Source organism: Ammospiza nelsoni, chromosome 1, assembly GCF_027579445.1.
Source record: "Ammospiza nelsoni isolate bAmmNel1 chromosome 1, bAmmNel1.pri, whole genome shotgun sequence".
NCBI classification, from domain to species: domain Eukaryota; kingdom Metazoa; phylum Chordata; class Aves; order Passeriformes; family Passerellidae; genus Ammospiza; species Ammospiza nelsoni.
Window position 1 is genome coordinate 130603556 of NC_080633.1, and position 12184 is coordinate 130615739.

The 12184-nt window shown below is 38.0% G+C and overlaps 1 protein-coding gene across 1 annotated transcript in view; it reads left to right on the forward strand.

The window, feature by feature from the left end:
* Positions 1 to 9647: 9647 nt before the first annotated feature.
* The window catches only part of RGS22 (regulator of G protein signaling 22), a 60142-nt gene continuing 57605 nt past the window's right edge, over positions 9648 to 12184 (forward strand). The window contains exons 1-2 of the mRNA XM_059480529.1: positions 9648 to 9672; positions 10290 to 10318. Coding sequence (XP_059336512.1) covers positions 9648 to 9672; positions 10290 to 10318 — 54 coding nt within the window. The remainder of the gene's footprint in view (positions 9673 to 10289; positions 10319 to 12184) is intronic.

Consider the following 12184-nt stretch of genomic DNA (forward strand, 5'->3'; position numbering starts at 1 on the left):
TTCCAAAATAGAATTATTGGAAGTAACCTTTTGCTGCTGACAGATGTTGCTGCAAGAATTTTACTTCATAAATCTTTTTTTTGGAGCAGCAACCATAAACCTCAAGTGGTTTGTGAGAAGGAAATTGAAATTACTTAAGTCTCTGATCATTCTTTCCTTGGTGACAAGTATGGAAGAGCTTAGGCAAAAAATGGTTATAAATCTTTGAATTGTTTATAGACTAGGGAATGTTAGAATGTTTTATCATTAACTAGCCAAAAATGATTAAAAAAAAATTTGGTCATTAAATTAAGTAACTCAACCATATGTCAGATCATTTTCCTATTCCATGTATTGGTTACACTTTGAAACACCTTAGGCAATTAAGGCCATGCTGATTAATTTTAATACAAGAAGTAATTTATTTTATTTCTGTTTTTATAGGCACATGAAGAAATACAGCAGTGTCAGATTAGAAAGGGACTCTTGGAATCTAGCGCCAAGCTCTTATGTCAACTCATTAAGTTCTGTCTTAAAACTGGTTAGAATACTGTCCCATTACCATGTTGGTGACCTACTCCAGATTGCTCTACTAGTCACTTAACCTGTTGCCTTTGTTTTAGCACTGCTATTAAAATAGCTATTCTGTATATCTAATCCTTCCCTTAGACTTCTCCAATACTATGATTGTTCTTTCACTGACAAAAATCCTCAGAATTTACTCTCATCTCTTAAGACAATCCAACGTCAAATGTTGTGTCTAACAACTCTTCACTCCTCACTGTTTCTACTGGAATCTGTTCTTTGATTCAATTCAACCCGTATCCCAAGTGAAACCTCCTCAAGAACTAGAATAATATTATGGCTTTCTTTTCTCTACAAGAAGTACTTTGACTGAGGTATATTACGATAAGCATTTCTTGTATAGGTCTTCTGCACAGTCATAGTCACTTGGCGTAGTATTCCCACAATCTTCTAACAAAATTTTGGAAAGATTGAAATTTTTTTCCATTAATTTCTACTGAACCTTAAATGTGTAATCTCATACTTTGTTCGTCTAAACTTCAGGCTTTTTTCTTTCTCTGCTTTAGTCTTGTAATGATTTAGTATTTGATGTGATTATATTATATTTTTACAGCTGCAATTTTTTTGCCTGTGCTGAATCTTAGGGGATTTTTTGATGCAAAATATCTAGCAGTTTCTGTTACCACTTGTCAGATGCCACAGCACAACCTGACTGCTTTTTGGGAATGATATGTTTAATTTTAGTTAAACAAAAACAAAGCTTGTTTTCACTTTCTTATTTTCTGAGCTCTGATTAGTTGGAATATCCATTTTAAAAAGACTTAACACATTTTTTTCTCTTTGACAAGCTTCTGGAGAGTGTTAGAACTTACCCAAACTTGTCAGAAGCCTAAATGCTAGTAATACTTTATTGAGCTGGGTGCTAATGGATGAACAGTAATGAAACCAGCCCTTCAGCTGAAAATATTGATGGCATGACATTTTCAATGATCTTACAAGCAGTGTCAAACACTCAAAGTTTCATGTAAAAGTAGACTTTTGACTTGAAGACTGGAGTTCAAGTGTTAAAAGTCCCTCTAATTTTCCCTCTCTGTGTTTTAACACTCATTCTGAAAGCAATTCTGCAAGAGTGCTTGTGTCTTAATTATGTAGGCCCATTTAATCTCTCTGTAGGCAAATGGGATGTGGAAACCATGCATGTATTTCAGCTGATGCTTTTCACTCTGGACTCATAGTGAAAAACCTATTTCCATAAACTACTTAAACTTAGATACTGTGTCATGACTAGAACCAGCTGAAGTGGTAGGAGGATAGTAACTGGGAAAACAGGGAGAGCTAGTTGGGAAGCAGTAGTGCCCTAGATAAATATAGTAATACTTGGTAAAAGTTTTTGGAGCTGCAAGGTTATTGCTGAGATACTCAGCAGTTGTGCAGCAGTCTTCCACTTCAGCAAAAATGTTAATTATCCTCCTAAAGTGCTGCAGGTGCCTAAATGGAGGACTTTTCTCTCATGTTCACTGAGCAGACACTAAAGTTAGGAACCATCATGGAACTTGTCCGTGAGGATGGATCATGGCAATGGTGGATTCAATTCTTATAGTAATACAAAGAGGAATATTACCATCATTAGAAACCAAGCAATCATATTTATTGCACATACAGTACAATTGATGCAAATTACCCTGTAAATTCAAAATTAACCTGTATCATAGGAGTGGATTGAATGTTTCTATTGATATTTTGCTTAAAGCAGAAAATGAATTATTTTAACAGCCAACTCATTGTTTGGGTGTAATACAATATTTGAGGCCTGAAGAACACATCTCTTACAAGTGCTTTGCTCTGCCAGGACTCAGTACCACAGTACCCGGCCTATATTTAGACCACTGAGCTACAAAATGAAATTTTCCTCTGGTTTGAACACATCACATTTTGCTGGTGCACATTTTGGTAGATTTGCATGGCTGCCATCTCCAGAGCATCTAGAGTTTTGGCTTTTAAAAATTAGTTCTGCTTGTGTTGCAAACATTCTCTCCTCTTTTGAAAAGATAGGTACAAAAGCAGCTCTCTCATAAATGTTGCAATTTTAGTCCTCATTTTCCTTTATGCTTTTGCCCTGTGTACTCTGTTGTGATGTACAAAACATATTAATGGGATGCAGTTACCTTTCAGCATTTCTGCTAAAAGTGTTTCTGTTAAGAACATGTTCAAGACTCTGTATCCCAAATAGGTATAATGTAAGAAAGTACAATGAGTCCCATTTTCTGCTCCAAACAGAAATGCTCACTGGGACACTGTATAAGTTCCTATTCTGGACTTTTTTCCTTCGTTTAAATAATTTTCATAAAGTTGTCCAGGGAGAATGTCATACAACACAGAATGGATACCAATAAAACAAACTAATTCGTGAAATGCTTTGCTCAATTAACTTACTTAAATGTGAAACTATCCTAATGTTGAACTGCTTTCCTCCCTGAAAATGGCCCTTAATTTCAAATGCTGATAATAACATACCACAAGGGGGCACCAAAGGTTTTCCTTACACAACAGAACACTAATTTTCCTTCCCTCTTTAACCCATACACATTAACTCAACGTTACAAATGCAAAATATTTTGAATGGCTTAAAGCAGTGCTGGCCATAATTCCTGCCCCCAGGAGCTGCGTGCCAAGACCCTACAAGAGGAGTGGGCATCCTGGGAAGCAATTCCCAGTTATTACTTCTCCAGGGCCTCCTCTACAAGGTAAAGATGTGCTGGGCCCACAGCCAGCTACTACAGAAACCAAGCAAGATCGTGGAATTACAGACTGGCCTGAATACAGCAAGATCATGGAATTATAATGCCTCCTGGCTCAGGTCCTCTTGCAGCCACAGGCTTGGATTATCCAGTGGTGTCCATGCCAGTCCAGAGTAGAAAACATAACTCTTTTATGCAAGTGTTGCAGTTGAAACATTTGAGAATTCATAGTTTCAGAAGGTACAAGCTCTGGACTTTCTTCCCTAAGTACAGAAAATATATTTGATAATAAAATCCAATATGGTTTTATGAAGTATGATTAAAAGTGCCTCCTCTATCATGATTTTTAAATGACCACGAAAAACATTGAATGCATTTCATTCATACTTAATTGATGTTCTTAAGGCTTTAGTAAACAAGAAAGGGAATACATTAACTTTTTTACACTCAAATTGGAAAAGTCTAAATATTCCCATGTAACATATTTGAAACAATGTCAGAACGATAGCATTTTTATTTTATTTTATTTTTAGTCTGTTGAATGAAGACTGGGTGAAAATTTGGTAACTTAAAGCATTCTTTATTTTTCAACTAGGTACTCCTGGAGTCTAAAAGAGCAATAGGCACTTAGGAAAGCAAAAAATCAAAAACCTACAAAATAAGATGGGTGTAATTTTTGGATGCTTTTCTGAAACATTATTGAAATCTTAAGGAACACTTATAGTTATGGATTCTCATACAATTCTCAGAACCTGTTGAGTAGACACTGCTGTGTTCTTGAAGTGGAGGAACATGAAATATTTTTCTTTTTTTCCTCCTAATTCATTTTTTCTGCTTGATCAGTCTCCCAATCTATTTCTTTATAGACCTCTACAGCAGCCACAGCAATGTAACAAAAATATGGGAACTGGTGGTCAGTGAGATGTTTTATCTCAAACAGCACTGCTGCTATCCAGATTTAATACATCAGTAATATTTCACTTGGTTAACTCAGCTGGGGAATCCTGGGTTTGGGGGCTGCTCTTTACACCTGCTTCATAGCAAGACAGGGAAGACATGCATGCATCTAGTGTTTCTTGTTGGTATTTGACACCTAGGAGTGTCAGGAGATGATCTGCTAAAGGATGTTTGACATTATTTGGCTATGCTATTGCTACCTGCTAGAGCTTCTCCATTATGCCTCTTGCATTGGACCTTTGGTGGACTGGAACACCTCTTAAGCCATGATAAAGAAACTCACCTGCCATAAACCAAGCTGTGAGTAACCCCAGAAAAAAAAAGTCATGAAATCTACTTGTGCAACTAGAAGTAGGAAGTGGTTGTACATCTGAAAAGCTTAAGTTAGTGCAGCCAAAAAGTATTACAAACCATGACTCCAGTTTATCTACATGGAAAATAGATAATAGACAATAACAATACAATCTTTTGTACACAGTGCCAAAATTTGGATACATCCCATGACAGTGAAATCTCTGTGAGAAATAACTGTGACAGTTTCTTCTGATCTGTATTATGTTTCAGCAGAAAGATATGCTACATTAACTGTAGCAGGGCTGCTAGCAAAAAATTCTTTCTGCCTTGCTGTCACTTATGCACCATGTCGATGTTTCTATCTTGTACGTGGTTTCATAGCTGTGGCTCTAGTAATTCTTTCCTGATTTTCAGTCTGTCTTTGCAGAATTACTTTATTTATAATACTTTATTTCTAATAATAATTTCTAAATAATTTATCTATTTCTATTTTTATTTCTAATAATTTTATTTCATAATCTTGCTAAATAGCTTTTTCAATTAAGTGTTAATGCTCCTTTCCAAAATTAGGAAAGGTAGTGTGAAATTCTCCTAAAGCTCTAGGAGTTACGCCTTAAGACAATAATAGAAATTTATAAAGACCTCAGATGACTGCAGGTGTGTATGCAGCAGGCATATACACTACTTGGCATGTAGGAGGTAGTAAGAGTAGAAATGTATATCACAAATTGCTAAGCAGTTCCTTCCAAATTCTGGTTCATCTTCCAGGCATGTCTCTGTATCCCCCTAATGTTTTTCAAGACCCATATTAAGCAAATGGAAATCAAACCTTATGTAAAGCCTTTAAATTTGATAAGACACCTCTACATTGTCCTGATAGAGTAGGATTGTTATAGGAATCCTTGGGCCGTTGGCAACATGGACAAGTCAAGAAGTATTCTCCAGTCACTATCCAAAAAAAGAGTTCTGTAGAGGTAAAGCTCTTTGGACTTCCCTCTGAAAGTCTCCTCCAGTTAAAGGTTTCTAATGTTGATAGCCCCAAGCTAAGTCCCATTTCTTCCTTTACTGTTTCCAGAATAATAGAATTGTTTAAGTTGAAAAAGCCCACTAAGATCGTTGAGTCCAGCCATTAACCTGGCACTGCAAAGTCCACCACTAAACCAGGTCCCTAAGTGACACATCCAGAAGTCCCTTCAGGGATGTGACTCAACTACTTTTCTGTGTAGCCTGTTCCAGTGCTTGACAATCTTTTTGGTGAACAATTTTTTCCTAATAGCCAATCTGAAACTCCTCTGGTACAACTTAAGGCCGTCTCCTCTTGTCCTATTACCTGATACCTGAGAGAAGAGATTGACCCCCAGCTCACTACATACAGCCTCCATTCAGGTAGTTGTAGAGAGTGATAAAACTTCCCCTGAGCTTCCCTTGCTCCAGGCTAAACAACTCCAGCACCCTCAGCTGCTCCTCACAGGACTTGTGCTCTAAACCATCCCCAAGTTCCACTGCCCTTCTCTGGACACTCTCCAGCATTTCAGTGTCCTCGTAGTGAGGGGCTCAGAACTGGACACAGCACTTGAGGGGTGGCCTCACCAGTGCCCAGTACAGAGGGACAATCACTGTGCTGGTCCTTCTGCCCACACTGTTCCTGATCTGGCCAGGATGCAATTGACCTCTTCAAATTTTTTTTTAACCACTTGCTTTTTTGCTTTTAACCTAGGCTATCTTCAGGAATATTATTTTTCTCCTTTTCAAGTTCTTTTGACTGCTCGTATTTCCAATAACAGTTTCTTCAGGTGTTTGCACTAATTTTTTTCTGACAGCCACAGAATTGCATTAAACTGTGCCTGTAAACTGGGACTATCAGATTCAACACCGAGGCTGTACCATCACCACAGGCAGCCTCTGTGTTTTTGCCAACAGAATAATTTAAGGCATTTAAGGGCCAGCTATCTGACACTGGACTTGTGCTTCTTTCTTGCGATCTGACTCCCACTTTGGCACTTCTGCAGTCAATATTTAAATAGGTTTCCTAGCACCTGTCTTCAGTGCATGTGATTGCAGCTACCAGATGCAAAACTAAAATCTCCCTGGTAATTATCTAAAAAAGAATGTGTAGTTATATTCAACTGAAGTCAGACTTCTGTAAAAAATATTTAGGTATTAAAGGTATCATGGCAAGAAATGCCCACTTATATCTGAGAGGGGGGATTTCTATGGAAATCAATAGCTGTCCCTGGGTATCTTTCTAGAGCTGTATCTGCATTTTTGTTGAGTGTTTACTATCTTTTGAATGCATAATTATTTATGTGAAAATTCATGACTTCACTATGACCACTGCCAGGAATCAAACACAGGTTAGCACCTACAAACACAAGCGTACATTTGGATTTAGTAAAGCAATCCAGTTTATGTTTTGTTATGTGCACGTGAGTCCCAAGGAAGCTTGTTCATCCAGCAAGCTGGCATAGTTTATATGTGTGGTTCTTTGTGGGCAAACCTGTCTCAGCAGTTTTGATTTGCTTTGCCTGGGCAATACCTTGAAATCCTTACCCTGACAGACATAAATTCCAGAAATTTGTGGAGGACAGATTAAAATTTTGACTGTAAGTTCAGCTCTCCAAAAGAAATAAGCAGAGGAGGGAAATGCCAGCAGGTATGAAGTGGACCAATCAATGTTTTCCTTCCATTTGTCTTCCAATGCAGCTTCTTCCTGTGATGGCCTTCTGACAGATCACCATTCTCTAAAATTTCTAACAATTTTAAGCTTACTTTTAGTGTTTTTTCTTTATTTTGTCCAATATTTTATGCATATCTCCTTTTTTAGAACTTATTCCCCATCGTGTCTAGCCATTCATCTTTACTACAGGGTAAGATGCTTTTTGGGATAGATCACAGCTTTGATTATATTTATGAAACATCCTGTAGGCCTGCAGCTCTGCTTAGCTAAATAGTAATAAAAATTAAAATAAATTAAGAGCATGGAAAGAAAAATGGGAAAAAGGAAAATGAGCTTGATCTCAGCTTTACTAGCTGGTGAACTTTTAACTGGCAATGTAAATCAGGACTGGAATGCACACACACACACACAAGGTATTTGACCTAAATGTGTGTTGTTAACTCAGATAATGAAAAAGTGATGACTGCTGATAGATTCTCCATGAGAGAGTACAATGTATATTTTCTGATGAGCTTAATCCTAAATGTAATCTTTGAAGCATGTTGAAACAGCACAAAGACCTAAGAGTTTTATGTCAAAATATAGCTGATGGCAGAAGGAGAGGAAAAGGACCTTTTTAAATTTTATTTTTATTAATTGACTCACTTCCAAACTTCAGTGTTTCTGAGCTGTCTTGTACCTTCCACTTCTAATTTTTTTAAAAAAGGGTCATTCATAATGTTTTTTTTTGTTTTTTCTTCAAAAGTTGCAAGCAATTAGGGAAGTTTAGGAGAAAGTTATACACTGCAGACTATGTTTATACTTACATCAGAAAGAGGGGCAGGGGGAAAATGAATGGAATGAACATTAGGTTAAACATTTAAAATCATATTAAGTAGTTTGGTTACGAGACAATCTAGGCCCATAATACAATGAGTGCAATTCTTCTACCTGTTGGAAAGGTTTAACTTTGCATTTTATGGGCTGTTATGCATATTTCTCTTACATATAGCAAATTTCTCTTACATTAAGTATACCTATTTGAAATATTTCATAGTGACAATAGAATATGTCTTGACACACAGCATTAGGAAATTCAATGTTAACATTTGTCATGTCTTATTGAATAGAGTCTGCATACAGAGAATGTAAGAACAGATAATACTTCATCAGAATACTGATATTTAAATTGTCCATAGGTAACTTATCTGAATCTTCATATTTTATTCTTTACTTCTTTTGAATATGCTCTTCAGATATATATATATATATATATATGAAATGTTTGCCTGAAATGTGTATCTTGAAGAACACATTATTCAGCTTATCTTTTAGGCCTTTGGAAATACTATTGTCCCCTCAAGGGACACCCCCCTCCTGCCAAACCACTAGCTCAAAAGCTAATCACACAGCTAACAATATTCCATTTAGACAATTAGAAGAAGTATTATTCTGGCATTTAGCAACTGGACTAGTGATTGTGTTTGGGCAGGCATCCCCCAGAGTAGGAATGCACATCTGGAGTAGAGGGTGCAAAATATCATGAGCTTCTAGGAGATGAAGCCATTTTCCCTGCCTCTATGGTAACAGATTTGCTGCTTGTTCATTATTAACACTCATCAGCTTCCGCACTTTAAGCTGCAGTCCCCAGGCATGTGCATTTGTTCTGTTTTTAGTTACCATGGAGTCCACCAAAGTCATGTATGAGTTAAAATAAAACTTTTTTTCACAGTTGAGCGTTACAACTGGATATACTACTCTGCTCTGTGAAAGGGGACACAAATGACAGTTTTCTGGGAATAGCAAGGTCTTAGTGCCTTTTGGGCACTTCCCGAGCCTGGCTGATGGATTAGGCTTCTCAAAGGAGCCCTTCATGTACCCTGCATCCATGACATCTTGTACAACTCATCCCAGCGGGATTTTTGCCAAGCTACTAAAAGCAGCGCTGGTCTGGAAACAAGCAACGGCAGAGAACATTTGCGCGAACTTTCATGCCAAAAAATCCTGAAGGATTTATGCAGTTCTGGGATAAGGTACTTCCTAGGTCGGATGGTTTTCAGATCCCAGTTGTGAAACACCTAAATCCCTCTGAAATCCTCCTATAGGATGCTGAATTCCTTCTTTGCACACAGCTTTCACTGACCCCATCAGAAACGTGACCTTTTCTTCCATGCTGGAGCCAAGGCAGGAACGAACATTCTGGGAGTGCTTAGTTTCATTTGTGGCTTCAAGCATCCTCAGATTCCTGCTTCTCAGGTATCTCCTTCGGGACTGTCCTCCCTGAGGGAGCGCGCTGCCGGGCGGGCACTGCCCAGGCCGTGTTTGCAGCGCCATGGCAACGGCGCGGCGGCCACAGGCCCCGGCCGGGCCCGGCGGCCCCGGCGCTGCTCCCGCCGCTCCCCGGTATCTCACCGGGAAGGAGCCGCTCCCGCCGCTCCCCGGCATCTCACCCGGGCAGGAGCCGCTCCCGCCGCTCCCCGGCATCTCACCGGGGCAGGATGCGCTCCAAGAGGCTCACCACCGGTACGTGGCACTGTCCCCGCAGGGCTGGGCCGCCTCCGTGTCGCACGGGGCTCGGGGCCCACGGTGGCGGCCTCAGGTACAGAGACGGTGGCGCAAAGAGGGGCATTTTGAACTGCCGGGTGTAAACCTGCCCGGCAGAACTCCTCGCTCCGAAGAGAGAACTTTGCTCCCCTCAAATGGCATCACTAAAGTCACAATATTCTAGAATGAATGAGAGTTGACTATTCGGGAACACAGTTGGATCTTCTTAGTTTTATCACATGATTTGTAATATTTACTGTTCAAAGCTTTGAGTCTCTGTATTTTCATTAAACCCCCAAGCTTCTAGTTATCAATTTTGCAGAGGAAAGGTGACATGAAGTTAACGGATATGTATAAGAAATAATATATTTAAATAATACTTGATTTTTATTTAAATAATTCTTGTGATAGTTAATCTTTTCATGCACGGGTCAACATTACAGCATGTTCTTAGTTTATTTTATTTCTTCAGACCAAGTTATTTTATTTCAGAATACCCAGGAGGATTGTCATGCCTCACTACTTTTTGTTGTATTGTAGTTGAACCAGATTAACTGTACTGCTTGGATAACATATGATATTTAATATCTTTTCAGAACCTCCATGTATAACAGAAGAAATGTTAGTAAGTATGCTTATAAGGCTTGGTCATTATTTTTATAATGCAGCTATGGAGCAAAAAAAAGCAAAAAAACATTTTGGAAACCATTGTTTTCTCATTTCTTTTTTTATTTGTAAGTGTAGACTACTGAGCAATTTCTTAAAATTTTGTCAGACAAAATACTTAGTTTGAAAATAATTAGAAAAAAGTAACAGAAGGCTATGGAGAATAAAGATGGAAATGAAAATGAATTAGGATGAAAGAAGGAAACAAACAACTGGAAGATTCAATATGACAGGTTTAACAATTTCCTTACTTTGCCTTTTTTGCTCTTTGCTCATAGCTAATTGTAGGATTTCCCTGATGTTTTTCTTCTTGTTTGAAAGGTATATATATTTGTCTGTTACCTCATAAGAAATGACATGTTTACTGTTACAGCTCAGGTGATGTTTGCCTATTCCCTGTTTTGGATGTGTTTGTAACTTAGTGCCTTTTGGGCACTTCCTGTGTATTTTAAAGTATAAATGTGTAGATATTGCTTTTGGGAATCTCTAGACACTGTTTTATTTATAGTGTTTATTGCCATAAACAGAACCAACAAAAGCACAAGTTTGGAGCAATTTCTAGCACACCTTAACATTCAGTTGCAATTCTAAGACAGCTTTTTCTAGCCATAATTTAGACTGTGCTGCAGGAGAAATGGCATGGAAAGAAATGAAACCAAATGCTTTCTGGCACAAAAATCTAAGCTATAGTATTGTACGTGCAACTCCCTAACCTATAATGTGCACATAAGAAAGTGCAACTGACTTTAAATGAAAATAAAGCTGTCTACAAAAATACTCCAAAAACCAAAGGAAAGTATATAATATGTAGATGCAGTAAGCAATAAAGCACACATTAATAATATCATAAGCATTTTATCTATTAATCAAATGCTGTGTTTACATTTCTTGCTGTTTTATGGGACTACAGAGAAATATATCCTTGGAAAATTAAAATCATGTTACCCCCATATTCCTAAAGAGCTTATACTTCAGCCAATAATAAGTTAATTGTTTTTAATAAGTCATTTAATAATATTTTCATCATGTATTATCATATCTAGTCCTATCTTGAGATTCATCCTTGTCAGTGTCAAACCAAACATGAGGCTGAATACAGCTGGTTTCTAATTAATTTCCTTTCCTAATTGTGAAGAATTGATATTTCTGGATTTGATTTCCTATTGACATTAGTAAGAAGATTCTCTGTTAATTTCAAAATGGGTTAGACACTTTGGTGAATTCCCCTATTTAAGCAGCACCCAAACATCTCTAGGTCCATGGCACTGCAGTTGCTTTGGCCCATGGGCCTGTGATACATATAAGGCATGAAAGCCTTGCTTTCAGCACTGGCAGCATTTTCCAGGAATGGTCTTGAGCTACCTTGCCTGTGTTGTATTAAGCCACCACAGCAAGTACAAGTGCTAAGGAATAAGTGCTGGCAGACTAGGGCCAGACAAACACCATCAGGCCTAGTCCTGACTTGCCATGCATGCTATCTCACATTTCTTCCTTATCTGAGCACAAGCTATTTGCATTTAGGTTAGACCACTGGGGTTTGGATCAAGATACTGCCTGCCTGTACCCTGTGCATAACATCTCTTTAATGCTATTCCTCATTAGCACAGTTCAATGATACCAACTTCAGAAAGAGAGAAAAGATTTGTGTTGCAACACCTTTGCTGCCATTGGCGAATACATTAAATTTAAGTTCATTCTCCTTGCCGTGCAAGGCTGAAATTATAGAATATTCAGGAAAATGAGACTATTAAATATTATTTGTCTTCATTATACTGAAGATGCATATCTGAAGACCAGTGGAATAATGTTCCAGTTTTACCCTCTG